At 51.6% G+C, this 21,896-nt stretch overlaps 1 protein-coding gene across 1 annotated transcript in view; it reads right to left on the bottom strand.

Moving 5' to 3' along the window:
- Nucleotides 1-21,654, bottom strand: part of LOC308421924 (uncharacterized protein C4orf50) — a gene marked incomplete at both ends in the record, with an annotated part of 60,917 nt that extends 39,263 nt beyond the window's left edge. The window contains 6 exons of the mRNA XM_080918390.1: nucleotides 2,880-5,273; nucleotides 7,154-7,266; nucleotides 8,123-8,237; nucleotides 14,405-14,950; nucleotides 17,865-18,003; nucleotides 21,374-21,654. Of these exons, the coding sequence (XP_080774516.1) occupies nucleotides 2,880-5,273; nucleotides 7,154-7,266; nucleotides 8,123-8,237; nucleotides 14,405-14,950; nucleotides 17,865-18,003; nucleotides 21,374-21,654 (3,588 nt within the window). The remainder of the gene's footprint in view (nucleotides 1-2,879; nucleotides 5,274-7,153; nucleotides 7,267-8,122; nucleotides 8,238-14,404; nucleotides 14,951-17,864; nucleotides 18,004-21,373) is intronic.
- Between the last annotated feature and the right edge of the window lie 242 nt (nucleotides 21,655-21,896).

Consider the following 21,896-nt stretch of genomic DNA (forward strand, 5'->3'; position numbering starts at 1 on the left):
GCCCTAGAAATGTCCTCCTGGGTCCTCCTCTGGAAGGTGAACCACCAGGACCTCAGGGTCATACAGGGCCGAGCATTTGGACTGAACCAGGGCAAAACCATCTTGCCGAACACTCCGGGAGCTCAGCCTACATGACAGAAGAATGGATGTCCTATGAGCAAGTGCCACCCTGTGAGAGGCACAGCACACCGTAGGACTAAAAGAGACTTGCATGGGAATACCATGATGACCAGCAATCACCACATGAGGGACCAGCAGGAGATGCACACAGCACCACCCAGAAGAAGAGGTGACCACACATCATACGCAGGTCCAACTGATATATGAAGAAACAGAAATGTGACAATCATCCAAGGACTCAGATGAACAGAGGCAGGCAAAGATGGACTAGTTCAGCATACAGTCTGCATTGCTTCTTTGTAGATAATAAAATGGATACTCTAGATCCACAAAGCACGGTGGACGGAATCAGGAGCCCACTGGGCGAATTTAGCAAGAGCTGGGTCACAACAGAACACAGAGTTAGCAAATTAAAAGAAAAAAAATCAATAGAAAAACCTCCAAACAGAAGCACAGACCTGCAAACCTAAGATAATTATTTTTTCAAAAGATAAAAGATCCAGCCAAAAAGTCTGGAATTCCAGAAGGTGGACGCAAAATAAGAATACACTCTTCACAAAAGAACAACCACTGGACTGGAGAGATAGTTCTGAGGTTAAGATGTTTGTTACGTAGTTGAGAACTGGAGCTCCATCCCAGCACCCAAGGTAAAAAGCTAAGTGTGGTAACACACATTTGTAATCCCTACACCGAAGGGGCTGAGACAGGAAGTTCCCTGTGGCTCAATGGCTAATCACTGTAGCCTAATTGGCAAGCCCCAGATGCCATGGAAACCCGGTCTGGGAAAAAATACAGGTGTATGCCTCCAAGAAAAAGACACCGGAGGCTAACCGCTGGTCTCTAAACATTTATACTCACACATGAACATGCATTGCATATACACATGCACTGTATACACACACACACACACACACACACACACACAATCACACACATGCAACTGCACACACGTGCAAGCACACAGTCATTATAGACATATACACATATGTACCTCTGAACATGCAAAAGAATTTTAAAGAAAATGATAACCAGGGGTTTCTCAAATCTGAAGAAAGACATAATTATACAAGTTCAAAGGGCCTGGGGAAACATATATAAAAAGCACAAACCATAGCTAGACCCATCAAGCCACCAAAAATCAAAGATAAAAAGGAAATCTTCAAAGCGGGCAGACACAGTGATGACGTTTATTCTGGGAGTGGGGGATGGTGATGACAACCCTCGTCTGGGCAGAGGCAGGGGGAGCAGAAGGGAGAGGATGGCCCTCCTCTGAGTACCGAGCGAGGGGAAGCTGGGTGCCCGCAGCGCTGAATCTGAGAGAAGGGATCATCAAGGCTACTGAGAACAACATTTCATAAAGATACACACAGGAAAGACAGTCACCACCTAATCCTTACTATGAGAAAGATCAGCGGCAGAGCATTCCTCCAAATTCTTGTGGAAGAAAAGACACAGCAGAAACATGCGGATGTGTGCAAGAGCAGCTAATGACTGCTCAAATAGCAGTAACGCCGACTCACGGGGCTTATTATACACTGAAGCGACATCTAACAGGATAATAGAGAAGAGGCAGAGTTAAATACTGAAAGTTTTTTTTTTCTTTTTGCATGATTTGGGGATATGGTTCGAAGGCATTAGCTGAAAGCGGATTTAAATGACAGATAGACCCCAGAATTTCTAGAGTGATCATTAGAACAATAATAGTAAATTATACAGAAGTATAAGCTACTGTGGGAGAAAGAATTATACACGTATGTGCACATACAAGTACACACACCAACAAGATGAAGGGCAGACGGTAAAGGAAACCGGAGAAAAGATGAAAGCTGTTCTTTGAGACAGCGGCTAGAATTGCTGAGGAGAGAGAGGAACGCAGGAGCCAGCCATGGAGAGAGAGAGTGAGGAGGAGGGAGCAGATGGAAGCACAGAGAGGGGGTGGGGCGGGATGCCTGAGTGATACCATCTTAGCACCCATGGTCCCCAGACACTAACAGGGTGAGCATTTCATCCTGGGAATTATAAACATTGAGATTTGATTTCCCGGGCGGGGGAGCAGAGAGTGACCCTGAGGGAGGTTCCATGTCTGCAGTGGAGTCCCACATCTCTATAGAGCAAACCAGTCTCCACTCCGATGCTGCCTTCCATGGCCCACTGCTCTGCCTGCAACCTTTAAAGACACAACCTCAAGAGTACTGGCTTTGGGCTGTTTGAACTAGTCACATGGGAGAAATCTAGGCTATGATCTAAAACTGCAAACCCGAGCCCAGACCCAGACCCAGGCCTGGGCCCAGGCTTAGACCCAGACCCAGTACCCAGACCCAGACCCAGGCCCAGATTGGAGTCCAGGCCCAGACCCAGACCCAGACCCAGACCCAGACCCGGACCCAGACCTGGACCCGAACCCGGACCCGGACCCGGACCCAGACCCAGACCCGGACCCGAACCCGGACCCGGACCCATACACAGACCCATACGCAAGCCTAGGCCCAGGCCCCAGCCCAGGCCCACATATTTTCTGAATCTATTGGGAGATTCAGGCTTTTCTGGCAGATCAAAGGGGAGATCCTGGCTTCATCTCAGCTACAGCCCTCCCTAACTGGGTGGCCCCAGGCAAACCCCTTCACTTTTCTGTCTGTTTTTCTCATCTAGCAAATGGGACTGGTGATCTAATTCCCTCTGTGGCTGCCGGGACACCAGAGAGTCTTTGGGAGTACCTGACTCAGAGCTAGCTAAACAGGAAGGAAGGCAAGTCAGAATACCTGAGGGCTGTGGCTCCGGGTCCTCTGAGGCTGTCCTTGTTGCACAGAACACCATGGTGCCTTCTCTTCTTTTTGCAGCCAAGCTCTGTCACCCCATGCTCTGTTGGTGTGTGCTTCCTGAGGCTCTGTGGCGACCGCACAGACTGTTGAGGTTGTGCTAGCATCAGCCCTGCATCTGGAATCTTCCAGATCTAAAGAAGGTCCTCCAGTCACATCCAATTTCTCAGCCCAGGACGGCCCACAGGCCCTTGTACTCATTTGTCTTGAAAACATAGTGACCTGGACCTCTTTGTCTTCAGTGTGTCCCTTGTCCTCTGCCATGTTGGAATTTCCCTGGGAATGCCACTTTTCTTCCCCCAGATTCCTGCTCATCTGCAGAACCTGCCTCTCCAGGACTTGGACCCTGCCTATGAGGTGCTTGTTTTCCCCCTGCAGAGCCCAGACCATACCTTCTATCCCTAGCACTGTGTCTTTTATCAGTCCTTTATAACTGACGCCGAGCTCTGAGATTAGAGCCCTCAGCTCTGTGTTCTCCAGGGTGACATGCTGCATCCTGTTCCCGGCTTTCCTGACACTTTCAGACACAGCCTTATGCAGATGGCCCAGGTCCCCCTTCAGTTTCTCGTTCTCCTCTTCCAGCTGGGAAATCTTGCCGTAGCTCTTCCTGTTGCATTCCTCCAGGTCAGACACAGCCTGTAGGCACTGGTCCAGCTCTCCCTGCAGCCTGCAGTTTGCCTCCTCCAGCCTCAGTGCCTTGGCCACTTCTCTTGCGTGCTCCTTTTCACAAGGGCATCCTTCATGGTGGCATCCTGTGTGGTCTCCCTGAAGTCTGGGATTATCAAGCAAAACCCGACTTCTCTCTTTCTTCATGTTAGCAAGGAGATGATGGAACCTGTTTCCTGCCTTATTTAGGGTACACCATGTTGGGGGGATCTTGCTCCGACCCAGCTCTGTAGGGTCCCAGTTGTCTTTATCCCCACTGAGTACTACTTCTGGAAGAATTTCTTCATTGAATAGGACCACATCCTCTTCCAGCTCCACCCCCTCAGTGTTCCTGTTGGGTTTTGTATTCAGATTCTGATTGGCCGATGCCTGCTGAAGGCACACACCCTCCCCAATGTGAGTGGCCCTCTGGCTCCCTCCCACCAATGCTGACGTCTGCCGGGGATCTCCAAACACAAGCTTCAGGTTGTTCAGCTGCTGGAAGCATGCCTCCACCTCCTTCTCCAGTGTGTCTGTCTGGAGGGCACACCTGTCTTGTTCTGTGATCAGAGCCTGTGAGGAGCAAGGACCTTCACTGCTGGCACCTGCTGAGGCCCATCTGGGACACTGTAACACATCCGGATCATCTATTAGTATGCACTGTTTCTGACCCACATGGGTCTTGAACTCAGGATGCTCAGGGCCCATAGAAGCCAGGTCTGATGCCACTCGGATCTGCATCTCCTCTTGTTCTTTATCCCCAGATCTCTCCTGTAGGAGCTCAGTGCCTCCAAAGCACATCTGGTGGCCCAGCTTGCCCTGTGCATGCCTCCAGATTCCTTTGCCCTTTCCTGCTGAGAGCTGACTAACATCTGTCCTTGGCTCTCTGGTCTCATGAGCCCTGAAGCTGGTGGCCTCTTCCTCCTTTTCTGGAGACAGATTTACCAAGCGTTCCCAGACACATCCTTCCACACTCCCTCTCTTGCTCAGGGAATCAGGACCCTCCTGTGACCTAAAGGCTGTATCTTGCAGAGGCAATATTAGACATTCTGACTGAAGCCAAGGAAAGGAGGCCACAGCCTGGATATCTGCGGCCCTGCCCTCTTCCCGAATACCCTCTGTGGTGTGGACTTCGGTGTCCAAGGACAGCTTCTCACTGCTCTGCAGGAGAAGCAGGTACCTGTCATAAAGCTCTGACTTTATCCCACCCAAGGTTCCCATCAACCCCCACTTCTCTGTACTTCCGACTGGAGGCCCACTTCCCTCTTGCCACGTGTCTTTTGTCTCCTTGGGCCCTTTTGTGGGACATGGACCACTGGAAATAAGTGGGGAGTCCTGGCTGAGGGAGGTGTCATGGCTCCTTGCCAGATTACAATGGCAGTCAGAGTGTGCCAAAGCTTCAGAGGCAGGTGAGGGCTTTCTCTCCAGCTCTTCTTGGGTCTGAAGTTCTGGAAGGGGACACTCCTGGAACAGAGGTGGCAGCAAGAACTTTGGGTCTCCAGCAGGTCCCCAGAGCTGAGGCATGGGTGTGGGGAACAGCAGTAGAGGTTCTTGGGCTCCAACTGTTTGGAGATTCTCTGAAACTCCTGCCAAGTCTAAGGAGCAGAGTGGCTCATCTATGCCTGACCCTGGGGGACAGCTACCCAGCAGCTGAAGAGCCTGTGGATCTAGGTGGGGCTGGACAAGAGCACCCTGCAGGTGGAAAGAGGAGAGGAAGCATGAAACAGGCTGGCCTGCTGAGTCTCACCCACATGAACATGTCCCCCGGAGCTCTCAGAACCTGTTCATACAGCTGTGCATATATCCTGATGTGTACTCTTCCACCTTGGGGCCTCGCCCTGAGCTCTTCCCACTGCCCAGAACTTTCCTTCTCCCAGTTATCCTCAAGGAACACCCCCTTGAGGGTGGCCCCCACTCCCTATGGCCCTTTCCTATCCAACACAGTCTCCACAAGTGCCACAGCATGTAAAACGTTATTAACAAGGTTTGATTCTGCAGGGGTCTGAGCCACTCTGTGGCTTGAGCTGCCTTCTGAAGTGGTATAGATTGAAAACACCAATCACAAGTGGAAGGTTCTAGAACACAGTGCTATGTTGGCCCTCTATTCCTCCAGAGGATACAGGTTGGCCTTTGTTTTGCTCCTAACTTGGAGCAGTGCCAAATTCACCTAAGGGGTTCCCTAGACCACTCTGGATGTCTTTATAGTCATTTATACCACATGTCTACCAAGCAAGAGAAATACCTGGTCACAGCACCCTGGAGTGGAGCAGGAGACTGAATTCTGATCTGGGCTCTAGTTTTCTACCAGCCCTTGAGCTTCTCAATCTCCCTGTGCTAAAAGAAGCTGTAGGAAGGCGGGCAGGCTCTTGGCAGGGACTCTCACCAGCAGGAAGAAGACTAAACCTTGCCTATAATCTGTGGGGAATCATTTTGGCGACAGGAGCCACACACCTGCATTTGTAAACTGGGAATCTCTAAAGTAAAAAGATCTGGACTGAGCCTCAAGGGCAGCAGTAATGAGATTAGACACAATAGAACCAGCAGAGAGACAGGCATGGTGCTGAAACTGAGCACATGCTCTTTGAGGGTGACCAAACTCATGCATGAAGGGAGGAAGAGAGGCAGCATGGTCCGTGATTCTAGGGATGTGGATTACGCCTCTGCTTCTTAGTCACAGGCCTTGGAGTTTGTTTATCATCAGCAATGCGGGGTTGGGGGCTGAGGTTGTGAGGGGTTCATTCAACAAGGAGAGCACAGAGCTCCCAGTCTTTTGAAGCACGGAGAATGAGTGATATCCCTCAGTGTTTATGAGCTTCCTATAAACAGGGTGAGTGGTTGGCACACCGGGCCCCATCTTCCTGTCATCTCATGCCTCTTTAGGGCCAGGAGGAAGAATGGTTACTGGAGGCAGGTCAGCTCTCTCTCTCTTACTGTGTGGCAGTCCTTCCTCTACATGAAGCCAAACTGAGTCGGGGGATGTTTCAGGATATGAATGAATGGATACATGAGTGCATAAATGCATGTATATATGGATGAGTGAATGAATGAATGAGGTTCTGAACCACAGAGTCATATCAGGACACCACTTCCAGTTCAGCTTTGTTCTTTAGGACAAGAGGCAGAAGCTGGGATCAGTGGTTTGGCACAGTGTCAGAAAGAATTCAGATCCAGCTCCAAGACTAGCTGGTTGGAGCAACACAGAGAACAGGAGACTGAATTTATGCACCTCTGGGGCTGGGGAGCTCTGGGGAGTTCCAGCATCCCTCAAGTCTCATCATCTCTGGAACAGGAAGGCAGTGATTGCTGTGTGGATGATCATGAGGGTTCACCAAAGGCAACTTGAGTATTGGGGTATCCCAGCCCAGGCACACTTATTCTTTTTACCCCACCCTACTCCTTGGCTAAGCCTCAGCACATTGCACCCCATTCCCTCGAACTTCCCTCTCAGTCATGTCCAGAACATTCTTCCAAATCTGGAGCTTTCCTGGGGACCACACCACAGTACACATAGCAGGGCCACCCAGACCCCACTGATCCTCAAAGTCAAAACCCCTTTGGCTCATCTGTCTCACCTGCTCAGACCCTGGCAGGTCTCTCTGAAGCTTGCCCATGGTCCTTGCTGACACCATCATGTGGCGGTCTGATCCATCTCCAACACAGCTAGGGGGCTCTTCTGAGAGCTGGCCTAGAACAAGACCCTGAGGTTAAAATCACTCCTGGAAGATCTGTTACAGCGGCGGATGTCTCTCATGACTCTCTTTTAGCCCACAGAGACTCCTGGTGAGCTCCACCCCTCTGCCAAGTGAGGACCTGAGGCTGAAGATGTGGACGACTGACTGCCAACTGTGAGCAGAGGGCCTGGTTCTCAAGGTACTTCCATGGACCACAGCTGGACCGTGCCCTTGAAGCCTTTAGGACCCTCCTCATCTGTCAGCGGGGTGATACCCCTACCCCAACCCTGCAAGCTTTCAGGAACCATCCCACCAAGTCACATCATCCTTAACTTCATCCCCAGACATGACCAAAGGGAACATCAGCTGCCTCCTCCTGCAACCAGTAGCCCTGACACTGTGGACTGCTCTCGAATTTTGAGGGCTGAGGATGAGCAATCAGGGTGTTCCACAGCCAGGAGGTAGGAAACCACGTCTGACAGTTAGAGACTAGGGACCTCAAAGCCCCAGCAACTCTAAGACTGGGTCACACGTCTTATCCTTAACCCAAGGAGTCACCTAGGGTGTACTGGGGCTAGGATGGTCCCTGCTGACCCTAGATAATTGGGGAGAAGTCCCCACTACCAATATGCAGCTGGCTGACACCCTTTGAGAGTCAAATGCCTGTGTTTAATTGTTCAATTATTCTAAGCTAATGACCCCTGGATTCTGCCTTGACCCAGCTGCATGACCTTGAGCCTCTCTGAGCCTTGTCTTGTCTGTGAGAGGAGTGAACCATCCTGCCCAGCATTGTAATAACACAAAGACTCAGGGAACTGGCCATCAGAGGGATGTCAGGGGGCCCCTCTAGGTATCATAGCATCCACAAACCTGCCAGGTCCCGGGGTCCACGTGCATCACCGTGACAGCTGTGGCTGCTGCAGGGATCCAGCAACTCTACCCTGAGTGGAGGCGCAGAGTCGCTCTGTGCACAGCCCAGGGCACCCTTGAGAAAGACAAAAAAAAATTGAACAACCATAAGTGCCCATCTGATGTGTCCATTCTAATCCTGTGCCTCTGCCCCCCCCCCCTGCATTGCAATTGTCAGATGCCTACAAAGTAAGCAAACTTGGGTCAGAAAGCAGTGGGCTCAAAGTTAACCATGGGACCTAACCTGGGCCATTGGTTTACCAGGCTACACTGTCCCTGTTGACTCTTGAGATTCCGTAGGTTACATGGGGGTGGCAGTCTGTCCTTGGAATAGTTTGTCCATTCAGACAAGAAACTGTACTGTAGAGCAAAGTCCCAGCCTTGTACCTATGTGGTCTCTCTGTCCCACTGAAAAGCCAGCATCTGCTCAGGGATTTTGAATGCCCCCATCTTTCCCTTATGAGCAAGTCCCAAAGGTGAAACTAGCTAGTGAGTGAGGCAGTGTCCCCCAGACCTGCATGAGACCAGCTGTGTGGACAGAGAGGAAAATACCCACCATGGTCCTGGAGGCCACCTATGGGCAATTCCAGCTGTCATGACCCCTTCATGCTTTTGGCCCTGACATGGTAGCCTCCTGGCCTGCCACCATGTTGGCTACATTCTCTGCCTCTAGATCTCTGCGCAGGCTGTTCCTTCTGCTGTTAGGGAAGGGTTCTAACAGTCAGTCAACTGCATTGCAGGTCTCTCTGTAGATGGCTCCCGGCCCTGCCCCCATTCCACTGAACATCAGGCCAGCAACTTAAACAGGAAAGCAAAGCCGTCCAGGGTGCCTCACTTCCTGCGCAGCAAGATAAAAAGCCCGTCTTCTTCTGAGGCATATGCCTTGCTCTGTGTTCCAGTCAGTGACTATAAGCCCCAGGTCATGGGCAGGACTGTGACTGAGCCACAGGATACCTGAGTGGCCCTGAGCAAGGCCACACTCAAAAAGATTCTGCCTCTCTTCGGGGATTATTTTTGCAAGAGCTCATTCTTGGGAACATGCAATCCATGCTGGATGATAGTAAATAAGGACCTAATGCCCTGCAAAAGCAGCCGCTAAGTCCCCTGAGAGGTTTTCTTTAGCCTTCCTTGACCTTTCCACCCATCAGGCCCCATCAACCCTCCCCCATGTCCCCTCCTTCTGACACTCTGTGCCTGTGACCTCGTTTCTATCTGTGAAATAGTTTGCCCTGCATCCTTTTTCTCATAAATCAAAGCCCCAGCCCCGCTGCATCATAGAAATGTAGAAACAGGCTGTGTGTTTGAACCATTGGACCCGGCCCATGGCACTACTTTGGAAAACTGTAAAACCTTCAGAAAGTGCAGCCTCACTGGAGAAAGTAGGTCACTAGGAGCAAGCCTTGAGGTGGCACACACTTGATAAGCTGGCTCCACTTCCTGTCCACTCTGGGCTTCCTGAGTGCAAACCCAGAGTGACTAGCTGCCCCATGGCCCTGTGACCATGCCTGACCCACTATGCTAGGACTGCACCCCCATGTCATGAGATAAAATAAGCCCTCCTCCCCTTAAGCTGCTTCTTGTTAGGTATTTGGTCACAACTGTGAGAACAGTAAATACCTGCTCATGGGATCCACAGTCACATAGACCCCGTGGCTGTAGTGATAATATTAATTCCTATAAGGATAATAGGAAAGTTGGGTGGATAAAATACCAACATAGTGATTAGTAGTTCACCAATAAGGTTGATGCGTGGGAGAGGTAAATTAGCGAGACTTGCAGTAAGTCACCAGGTCGCTACTGTTTGTTTGGTTTTTTCTTATGGTATTTAATACTCACTGATTGACAGCCCTCCCCAAAGGTTTAGGTTTTCAAAGGACCATGGCTGCAGGCATTGACTTTTTCCTTCTGTTTTCTTTGTGTGTTCATATATGAGTGGTGTGTGTGTGTGTGTGTGTGTGTGTGTGTGTGTGTTGCTGGGAACCTCATATATTCACAAGTGCTTTATCACTTGCCTTTGGTTTGTTTTTAAAGAGTTGTTTATTTTATTTAATGTATATATTATTGTGCCTGAGTAAATGCTGGATCATGTGTGTCCAGGGGCTCTCAGAAGAGGACAATGAATTTCCAGAAGCTGGAGTTACAAGCAGTTGTGACCCACTCCATGTGGGTGCTGAGAACCAAACCCTGGCCCTCTATAAGAGCAGCAAGGGCTCTTGACCACCGAATTGTCTCTCAAGCCCCCCTATTCCTCAGTGTCCCCATTTTCTGTATAGCGGACAGCAAGCCTGCAGAGGTGCAAGCAGAAGTCATCTCCCAACAATGAAAACGTTCCCGCAGCTGATGCCTGGGCTTACTCTGTACACACTGGGGACAAGGAGGTGCAAACAGCATCCAGCAATGCCTCAGCTATCAGACCACGGAGGACACAGTGACTTTGACAGCCTAACCTTTCATCTCTCTGCATGTAAGTCGCCCCCCCCCCCAATGGCCCTGCAGACCAGGTCATGGCCTTTCCACCAGTCTGACAGTGACCACCTGTTTATCTCCTGATACAGCAGTTTAGAAGCCTCAACTATGGCTGGCTACACCTGCGTCTGTATCTCCTCCAAGCTCTTGAAGAGCTGGTGCACACTCAGATCACCCCTGAGTCCCAGAGCACGGCATTGTGCCTGGCACACTGGGGAAGCACAGTGAATGCTCCCGGAGCAGCAGGTGTATGCGCACCACCCAGCAAGCGGCATTTTGCCACCTGTCATCGGTGAGCTTGGGCAAATTGACTCGGCTTAGACATGGGGGCAGCAGCACTTCTCTGGCTGCTTGACAGAGTCTAGGCGAGCAAGCACTCTTGCTAAGAAGCAGCCAAATGTCTTTTCTCAATGCCTATAACTCACAGCCAGGCTCCCAGAGTTCACCAGCTGTAATAATCAGAGGGCACGGCATATGCCCCTTCGGATCTGGCTTCCTTCCCTTGCATGTGACTTTGCCGACCTGTTCCAGTTCCCTCTGCTGTAAGAACTAATCATTAATAAGGACGGTTAACTCTATCCCCTTGTCAGCTGGCTGCAGTGAAGACAGCAGGGCCAGGTCAACGGCAGCTTTGTGAAGATTGCCTGCTGCGCGCATGCCTGGACATGCTCTCTTCGTACCTCTCCTTTCCCAATCTCTACTCCTCCAAGAAGTACAGCCACATGAAGACACTCCCCGCGACTGGAGCAAGTGGCTCCGTGTAGTCGTTTCCTTACTGAGTGGCTCATTCGTGGAGCTTTGCAATGCTTGGGTGTCTGCAACCATCTCAGGATAAGAATGCTGAAACACCGAAGTCTAGCAACCAGCCTAAGGCTATCCTGGCCAGTCTGAGTCACTACTGTCCCCTGAGAGTGATCCCCTACAGTTCCCTATAGGAGTACCCCTCCTTCAGCACAGGACTCTCCCCACTTCTGAGCACTGTCGCATGTCCCACAGGGTCCTAATAGCAGCCTGTGTGGTTTTTTTGTTCTCTCCTCCACACAGCATGGAGACCACTGTTTCTGTACAACTCAAGGAGTCTACAAGAGACATCTTTCAGCTTTGACAGCTGAAGCCCAGTGTGAGATGCAGCTCCTCGGAACACAGGGCCCTCGGAAGAGAGAACATGCAACACCGAGGTCATGGACGCTTGTGACCAATGATGGCTTTCCAGCTAAGGGCAAAGTTCCTGCGGGATCCAGACACTGAAAAGCCCAAAGCCCCCAAAGAGCGTCTGATTTAGAGCGAAGGATCAAAGAGGGAGGCATGACTTCCTTCTGGTCATGATGCTACCTTGGCGTCTGTGGTCAAATCACTTGCCCTCCCTGGCCAGTTCCTCCATCAGCTTGGTGGGAAACAACCCTTGGTTCAGGAGGGTCTAAAGGGGAGAACAGGAGGAGACAAGTAACAGCAAGACCCTGTCAGGCATCCAAGAGCCTGGTTCTTCTCCTCAGAGACGTGCTTTGAGGGATCAGTGAGTCCCGGCACTCAGGGTGATGGTTAGACGGGCGAATAAAGCCTCAGGCCAACTGCCTAAATGAAAGCGTATTTACAGCAATCGCAGAAAAGATTCGAAAGGACAAGTTCCGTGTATGCATCGTTTATTTTCAGAATGACGAGGAGACGGTGGTGGGTGTACACTTTGTTAACCTCTTGGTGGATGAACAAGAAGCCCACAGGAGGGACAGGTGGGAGGGAGACAAAGCAACGCAAAGGCACAACAGAACTCGGACACCACTGGTCAGCTCGCCCAGGCAAGAGACATGCCATTATGGAGAACCTGAGCACTCCACTTGGCCGTGTTTTTTGAGGCAGAGTCTGAACCCGCCCAGGTTGGCCTCGAACTAGCTACATAGCCTGAAGTCCTGATCCTCTTGCGTCCCCAAAGTTCCCTCTTCTTTAAAGGAACTGAGTTCACTCTGGCGCTATGGGCACAGGGCTAATGCAGCTGGGACCACCCACCATGGTGCCATGTCTAATACGGACCAACTTCCAGGTCTGTCTCTCGACAGCTATGTGGCAACAGGTAAGATACTACTGCCCTGAGCCTTCGCCTCCTCTCTGTGGAACAAGGACGCTAAGAGCAGCTGTCCCCGTCTCCACGGCTTTGAAAGGAAGCTTTGAATACATCTGGCCCATGGCAGGCTGGCATTAAATAAAGATGTTTACTCTTCTGTCGGGTAAAGAGGAAATAAATGGCCAGCCTTCCCTCCCCAGCTTAAGAAACATACCCGAGTTTAAAGAGACAGAATAAGGAGAGCAGAGAAGGCCTAAACCCTGGTGCTCTTTCCTTTGCAGTCCCTGGACCCCCGTGTGCTGCTTCTGGGAATGGAGGCTGTAAAGCCCAGTGGATGCTAGACCTGCCCTGGGCCATTCACAGCCCAGGAGGAGAGAAAGTTGCTCACAGCATGAAATGACCACTGGAGGTGGGGGACGAGATGAGTCCCCTGGAGGAGGGGCCAGGCCAGAGGGGACCTATATACTCAGTGTGAAGACACATCACTCACATGGCTTGCACACTGTCCAGACCCAACCAGTGTCAAATAGATGGATGAACTAGGTTGGGGGGTGGACCGTGAAGGGCATGAGAGGCAACTGGCTGCCTGGCAACCGGCTGGATGAGTGGACAGATGGCGAAGATACAGGTGAACGAGGGCACAAGGAAACACAGGTGACAGTGGGCAGATGGCAGCCTCTGCCCAAATATATGCTCTGCCCACAAATTCATGTGTTGAAATCTGATCACCAAGGCAATAGTGTTAGCAGGTGACTAAGTAGGAACAGAACCGCTCATGGGTGGTATCATCTCTCCCACTAAAGTGGCACATGCCCCTTCCACCCTGTAAGTGCTCAGCAGCCACAAGATGCCAACTGCAAACCAGGTCTGGGACACTAAATCTAGGGGTACCCTGACCTTGGACTGGTTGTGAAAGGCTAGAGTAGTGCCAGGATGGGTGGTGTTCTGATTCTTTCTCAGTGTGATAAAATACCTGGGCAAAGCAACTTAAGGGAAGAAGGGTTTGTTCTGCCTCTTCATGCAGAGACCACAGTGATGGCAAGGAAGGCACAGGGCTGGGAGCAGCTAGGGAAGGAGTTTAGATTCTGCTTCCTCACAGCTGGAAGGGTTAGGCCCCCTCCTAGCAGGCATGTCTAACCTTTCAGCATTATGACTCTGAGGTCCTCACTGCCAAGTTCACGCTCAACAAGTTCATGATTTTTTTTTTTTGAAAGGCGCATGGTGTTTTAGTCTTGGGTTTTGTGTTAGGGCCATACGAATATCTCTCCCGGAGAGAATGCATCCCAAAGACTTCAGATTGAACACACCTGTCAGACCTGAGGGTTCTGAAGCCTCCCCAAATAGAACCAGCAGGTCCTACCAAGGGCTCAAAGACATGAGCTGGGGGCGAGAATTGCACATTAAAACCCTTAACAGGCAGTGAGGGGAAGAATGACAAGGTTGGTGGCGGGGATACAATTAATTGGACATGGGTGTCTGCGAGTGCATGAACAAGTGAATAGTCATCTAATGGCTGGCCATATGGGTAGTGAGGCAAATGTGTCGAAGGGCAATGGAGACTTCGTGGGTATGGATAAGGGGCCAGAGACTGAGTTGGATGGAGAAACCTCTGGTTCAGTTAAGTGATGGCCCGATGCTGGGGAAATGACCTTAATCAAGTGGCTGGACAGAAGTCAGAGAAGGAAAAGCTATCATTCCTGTCCTGGGTTCCGACCACTTACCGGGCTACCTTGCCCCAGCTGGGCCCGCAGGCGCAGGTTTTGGTGGGCGAGCTCCTCCACCTGACTGTGCAGGCCTATCTCGGACAGCGTCAGCCCATACACGCAGCAGCGCAGTTCCTCCAGCTGCTCCCGCAGCTGGCGCTGGGTGGCGCTGTGTTCCCGCAGCCGGCGCACCGCTTTCGCTCGCTCCCGCTCGGCGAGCTCCGCCCTGGCTCTGAGCGCGCTCAGCTCTAGGACCCCGGGGTCACCCAGGGGACCGGCCAGAAGCTGAGGTCGGGAGCTCCCCGGACCGGGCGACGAGTCCACGGTATGCAGCTGAGCCAGCAGGAGGCCCGCAGCGCGGCCCAGGCGCCGCACGTCGCGCTCCAGCCGCTGCACCTGCAGCCGCAGAACGCGCTCCTGCTCCCGCACCAGGCCCAGCTGCTGCCGCTGCACCCGCCCGCAACGCTTCAGGGCCGCCGCCTGCCGTGCCAGCGCCTCGTCCTTGCGCCGCAGCCGCTCCTGCAGCCGCCGTTGCCGTCTGACCGCGCTCTCTGCCTCCCGCACCTAGGAGTTGCGGTGATGGGGACGTCAGGGAGCCCCGGGAACACACCTTGCTCGCCTCGATTTTTCTTCCTAATGTATTTTGTGCATGGTGGGTATTTTTCGTGAAAATAATACGCTGGGACCAAGGATGGCTCAGAAAGTTAATGTCACTTGTCACCAAGCTTAAAGACCCATCTTGGGTTTCCAGGACCTGCATGTGGTAGGAGAAACCCTATACAAGTTGGACTTTGACCGCCACTGTGGCACGTGTATGTGCACGCAGGAAATAAATTAGAAAAATTTAAGTGACGCTGGTTACTGAATTTGCTGACACTGCAGCCAAGAGTAACCTTCACCACGCCCTAGTCATATCTGCAAATCTCCACGAGTTCCCTAAGTCTGTGGAAAAGTGTGCAGTGGGTTGGAGGGGCGGTGCCATGCAGAGGGTTTCTGGAATTGCTCAATCTCAGCTGTCTGGACACACAGATCTCCAAACACCCCCAGAAATTTCCAGAACTTCCCATTTCAGTGATGTGAGCTGAGCAGGGGTCAGTAAGCCTCAACAGCTGTTCACGACTATGAATAACCCTCTCCCATCCCCCACTCCCATCCCCTGCTGGAATAACGCTGTCATCAGCCCCACCCCACATTTAGAAACTACCTATATAATGGGACAAGCTAAAATTCTTGCAGCCAGCTCTGGAGCACATGGTAGCCTTATGTCTGACTCCAGGGCTTTCCCCCTTCCCTGCCCCCCCCCCCCCCCCGTTCCTTTGTCCATCTTGCAGAACAGGGAACACCTCTCTGTAGTCTGGAATCCAGCCCTCTCCCTCCCACATACAGTGGAGCTGGACTTCGTTCAGTGCAACACCACCCTGGCCATCCAGGCCAATACTGCCTCTGTGGTCAGCTTCCTCTCACCAGCTAGCGGCTTTCCTCTGCTACCAGAGAGCCTGCAGGTGAACCAAGCATTTGGCGAAGGATGCACAAGACCAGCCCAGGCTGGCTTTGTGGGGTGGTTTATTGATTGGGTGCGGAGAGGGCATAAAAACTGGAGCTGAGTTTTCTGGGCCTTCCTGGCTTTCTGATAGTGTGGATTCTGTACTGGGTGCCTGTATTACCGGTCTGGGGTGTCTGGGGATCCGTGGCATGGGTGGGTGGGCCTTTGACATCTCTCAGGATGATCAGAGTTCTCGATGCAGAAATCAAGCCTATTTGCTTCCTGGGAATATGACCAGAGCCACCTGTGACAGATTGGACGAATTTCATAGGATGCCAGAAGCCTGTTCACACATGTGGTTAAGGTTGGGGGTCGGTGCTGCCACCGGACCACATGTGATCCTGACCAAACCACCGAATCTGGAAATGGGTTTCTTGACAGGTCTGTCAGAATGCAATTGTGTTGCCCAAGACAATAATGACAATGGAGAAACATGTGAAAGGGGCCTAGAGCTCCCTGGGTTCCCCAACGCCCCTTATCCTACTAGTGCAATTCAAGCCTTGCCTGTCGCCTTACCCTTCGTCTTCCACCACACTCTAAGCATCTCCACTGCAGGACTGTCCCTGACACCCCTGGAAATCCCAGCTGTACAGAGAGCAAGGCTCAAAACACCCTTACAGAGTCTCCCCAGAGGAGCCACATGCCCCGGTGCAGAGTCACAGCATGTACCCCACTTCTATGAAGACTCCCCTAGGGTTGCGAGGCTAAGGACACATGAGCCAAGGGTCCAGTTTAACCCAGTTCTTCCCAGTGGTCAGGGGAAAGGTGATGGTGACTCCTGGCTGGTCACCTAGTACCCAAGGACTGAGTTGAGCTGGACTTTTCTACCCTACATTTTTTTTGTCGGTGACTACCATGCCCTGTCTCCTGGTTGTCCCATGGCTTCCCACTGTCATAGACACACAGGACCATCACATATGTCTCACACACACACACACACACACACACACACACACACACACACACACACAGCTGAATGAGACTGGAGAAATAACACCTCCTTTAGTTCATGCCTTGCCTGTTCTTGTTGAGTTCATGTCCCATGAATAGGCTGCACCCTGCCATCTTAAAACCCCTAAGTCATGCTTTAAAGAGTAATCTCGGAACTGGGTGCCCAGGCATCACTGGGTACCTATTGCAGAGGTGTGGGTCCATCTGCTACATAGTCCTTCCTCCGTATGGCCTGCATCACCTGCTCCCTGGAAGGCTTCTTATAATGGATAAGGATGGCCAGTGTAGACATTATTAAGATGCCCACTTCTCTGAGTGTTCTACGTGTCTCCATTCATTTAGCTCATGCAACCACCTAAGAGGTGGTCAACCTCTTTCCATTTTACATATGAGGAAATAGAGGGGGGAGTCGTGTCACTTGTCCAATGTCACGCAGCCAATTCAGCAACAGAACTGGGGTTCGCCTCTGTAACATGGCCTCTGAGCACTCACTTCTTCTTGGTGGGGCTGTCTATTGTGCTCTGCCTCCCTACCCCCCCCCCAAAGCTTTAGCTGCCTTTCTTGGGCCTCCATTGCTAGGACCTCATTTCTGCAATGACCCCTCTGGAGTTCCTGTTGCACCTCCCAGCCTTTGCCTCCCCACACATACATCTTCTCCTGGCCTCCAAAGCAGCCTGTTGGTCTGTCTCACTCCCACACTTCAAATACCTTTCCTGACAAGGTGTGGGAAGTTCTGTTCCCAGTTCCCTGAAGTGTCTTTTTCCCCACCACAACCACAACATACCCAAGTCCCTCCTCCACCCAAGACCAGGTTCTTCTCATCCCTCTATCCCTACCTGCACACAGCAATTTGAAGACAGAGACCTACAGTGGCCATGCTTCCCCCAGGAGGCCGGGGAGACTGGCAGGAAGCAATCAGACAGAGAAACTGAGGCCCAGGGTAATCACATGACCAAGGCACTGGAAAATGGAAGAGACACAAACCTGGCTGACCAGTTTCTCCTGCAGTGCCTGCAGCTGCTCCTGGGTGTGGAATGTGTTACTTCTTTCTTGGGCCACGCAGGCACTCAGCTGTTCCACCTTCAAGAGAAGCCTCCTCTCCGACAGCTCCAGCTCCTGGACCCTGCAGGACCAGAAGCAGAAGACACTCAGGGTACGAAGTGAAGGCAGACTGTCCAAGCAACTGTGTAAACCCCACCACCCCCAGTCGAGCTCAGCTGCTGGTCTATAGGTTTCACTGAAAACTGACCACATACCTCATCAGCCCGGGCTCGAGAGCTCTGTAGCCTGGACTGGTCTCAAAGCCATGGTCATGCTCTTCCCACTTTCCCAGAGCTTCAATGACCAGAATGAGCCAGCAAACCCAGCCATACCCATCTCATTAGAGAGTCTCTATTCTAGCTTGGTGGGTAAGAGCACTTGTTCAGCAAGCATGAGGACCTCAGTTCAAATCCCCAGAAGCCACATAAAAGCCATGTCTGTAACTCCAGCACTGGGGACAGGCTAGACAGACCTTAGCTTACTGGTCAGCCTGCCTAGCCAAAAATGTGAACTTCCAGGCCATTAGGTGGAGAGTTTTGAAGGAAGACACACTCGTGTCCTATCCAGGCCTCTCCATGCATGCAGATGAATATTCGTGCTACGTACATGTGCATACACACACGCCAACATCTCTTGCCACAAAATTCAGTCTTATGTGTTTCTCAGTCCTATATGAAGACCAAGAGACACTGGGTGGAGACTGTCCAGCCGGGGGGTTGTTTGGTTTGGTTTGCATCATCAGGCTAATAATGCAGCCTCCAGGTCAAGTACTTCACAAAGGAGAAAACTGGGGACCTGCGAGGTGATTTTTTTCCCGGGGTCACCCAGAACTGTGGATTTAACCTTACTCACTGTTGCCTCCCATTCTGGCTCCGAACTTACAGATATCTTCTAAGGAAATGACTGAGAGTCAAAATGTGTCTGTGATAAAAACAGAAACCATGGGCATGTCCTGTTGGCTGTCACTTCCGAATGAGATACTGGGGACAGCCCTGCAGGACTGACGCGGAGCAGCTGAGTCACACAGGGCTCTGTGCTGCACAACCAGACTCTAGAGACTGTGCCTAGCCAGGAGGGGACCAACCCTGACTGCACATAGAGGAGGTGACACAAGGAGAATGCTGGGGACGAGAAGTTTCTTTCTCCTGCTCAGTGCTAGCCCTGCCTCCCCAAGGCATCTCTCTATTTACCACCTCTGCGCGTGCTTTCTCCTTTACCCAAGACCAACCAGTGACCTTGTCCTCCATCTCAGACCCTGATCCACTGGGGGAGGGGCAGGCTCTGTCTTTACCAGCCATGGAGGCCTAACTGGGTCAGTTTACCACTATGACCCTCCGATTTTCATCTGTAAGATGCAGGGAGATGTACTTTTTTCCCACAGGGTTTTGTTAAGATGAAAGAGAACGGCCTTACTATTTAAGACCTGACCAAGGGTTTCCTCTCCTCAGGGAGGTTTCTCTATTCCTCCTGAACAGGTTCTCTCAAGCTAATCAGTGAGGAGATGAACTGTTTCCTTCTCACTGCTTTTGAGATTCACTGGATGTCAAAAAGGAAAAATAAGCCATTCTCTTTATTTGGGGAATTATAGGTATGAGCCTCCTCGCCCAGTTCTATATCATTTCAATAATAATAATAATAATAATAATAATAATAATAATAATAATAATAATAATAATAATAAACTCTTTAGCATGTTAACGCTTTTTTTTTAATTTTGTAGAGGCTAAGTGAGCAGTGCATGTATGGTAGTCAGGTGACAATTTTATGGGGTTAATTCTGTCCTTCCACCACAAGGGTCTCAGAAGTTGAACTCCTATCATCAGGCAGCAAGCACCTTAACCCACTAAGTCACCTCACCAGGCTGCACATTAACTCTGTGGCTGCAGCAAGTCCAGTGTGCACCCCCCAGCCACGCACTGTTTTCTAGTGGGCCACACCTGTCAAAAACTCAGCTGGGCTCTGCATTCCTAGTGGCCATTTAGGCACTACGGCCTTTCTTGTCCCTGGCTCTATAGTTTACGCGTCGGGCCTCAGTTCCCCCCACCTAGAAAAGGAGGTAATAACAGTCTATACGTCACAGGCCTCAAGAGAGACAAAGTTGGACCAGAGTGGAGGCCAGAGTGTTCCTTTTACTTCTTCAGCCTTGCCACAGATCCTAACTCCTTATTCCATTTCCTGAGAGATGTGTACCATAGGAGAACAGTGGGAATGACCTCACCCTGGGCTCCAGCTGCAGAGGTACCTCTGCCAAGGCGCCCTGCCTGACCAGGGGTCCAAATCAATGAGTGCACAACACAGGCCAAAACCCACTGTGAGCCACAATGAACCTGTGCTCTTTCGTTAATTACTTGAGTTCACAGTGACAGGAAAAAAAACTAACATATACAATCTCAAGAAACTCCCTGGGGACCCCATTGCTGCTCCTCCTGGCTACCACGAGGAGGACAGCATTTCTCTATGCAACCCATCCCTCCTGATGTTCCCACCTTGTCACAGGCCTATATACAGCCAGCTGACCATAGAAACTGCCTCTTGAGAGGAAGAAAGGCAGGCAGAGAGGGGAGGGAAGGGAGGGAGAGAGGGAGGGAAGAGGGAGGGAGGGAGGGAGGAAGGGAAGAAGGGAGGGAGGGAAGGAGGGAGGGAAGAAGGGAAGGAGGGAGGGAGGGAGGAAGGGAGGGAGGGAGGAAGGGAGGGAGGGAGGGAAGGAGGGAGGGAAGGAGGGAGGGAAGGAGGGAGGGAAGGAGAAGGGTTGGGGTGTGACCAGGCAGGACAGTGCTGCTCTAGGATATACATGGCTCTGAGTTCCATCCCAGCACCACTAAAGGAAGGAAAGACAGGAAGAGGAGGAAGGGAGAGAAAGAGAGAAAAATGGGGGCAGGAAATGGGGAAAAAGGGATGGCATTAGGAAAAAGCCAGAGATTCAAATGGCCGTTCTGGGTCTGTGTTGACTCTACCATGCAGCAGAGCCCATGTGAGAGGCTCAACAGAGAGAGACAACTGGGGGAGAGGGTACCCTACTCCAAGATGATCGGGGAGCTGGGAGGCCAGACAGAGATGACAGACAGCCGGGTCACAACTCAGGAGCCACTTCTGTTCCTGGAGCTAAGGGACTACCCAGGGAAAACATGTGACCAAGCTTTGGGTCAAGGCACACCACAGATGAGCCCACACCATCCAGGCACAGATAACAGAACGGAGGTGAGGGGAAGACAGGGCTTCTCTTCTCCCCCCTCACCACAGGTGTTTGCCACGGACTGGACCCCGTAGATGGTGACGGAGCACAGAACAGGTTGTGACAGACAGAAGTGAGGACAGATAACCAGGCTGAGGCTGGGTCTACACCCCTGGTGAGCCTGAGACCTGAGCCAGAGACAGGATTCAAAGGACCATGCGTCAAGGGGATTCATCAATGCCACCCCCACGCACAAGAGTGTTCGAAGGGTTACACCCACCTGTTCCTCAGCCCTGACTCTGACATCACATGCTTGTCCACAGCTGCCAACAGCTTCCGCTCTGAGGATTCTAGCTGCTCCCTGAGCAACCCTGTGTCCAGGCCCGGGATGCTGGCTGTTTCTGGAAGGCATCCCTGCTCCTCCTTGTCATCTATGTCTCGGAACACCCAGCAGGTGTCAATCTTCACATCCACATTTATCCCATCAGAGCCATCGATGCTGGGAGCTCTGATGACGTAGCTGAAGCTCTTCTCAGTCTGTCCCTGGGCTGTTGGCTCCATCCTGGAAGCATTTCACTGCCCCAGGCTTAATGAAAACGGAATGCATCTACAACATGAACTTTCTGGAAATTCTGAGGTGGCTACTGTACCTTTGGATTGTCCTGGGGGGAAAAAGAAAAGTCCTTTGAGGAGAACAAGGAGAGGTGGATTATTCATGATTGGGTAGCTTGGGTTTCAGCCACACAAATGTCATGCAATACGAACAAGCATCTCAGTTTACAAGCTGGCCTGCTTGAACACAG

This window comes from Micromys minutus, assembly GCF_963924665.1.
Source record: "Micromys minutus genome assembly, chromosome: 1".
Lineage (NCBI taxonomy): Eukaryota > Metazoa > Chordata > Mammalia > Rodentia > Muridae > Micromys > Micromys minutus.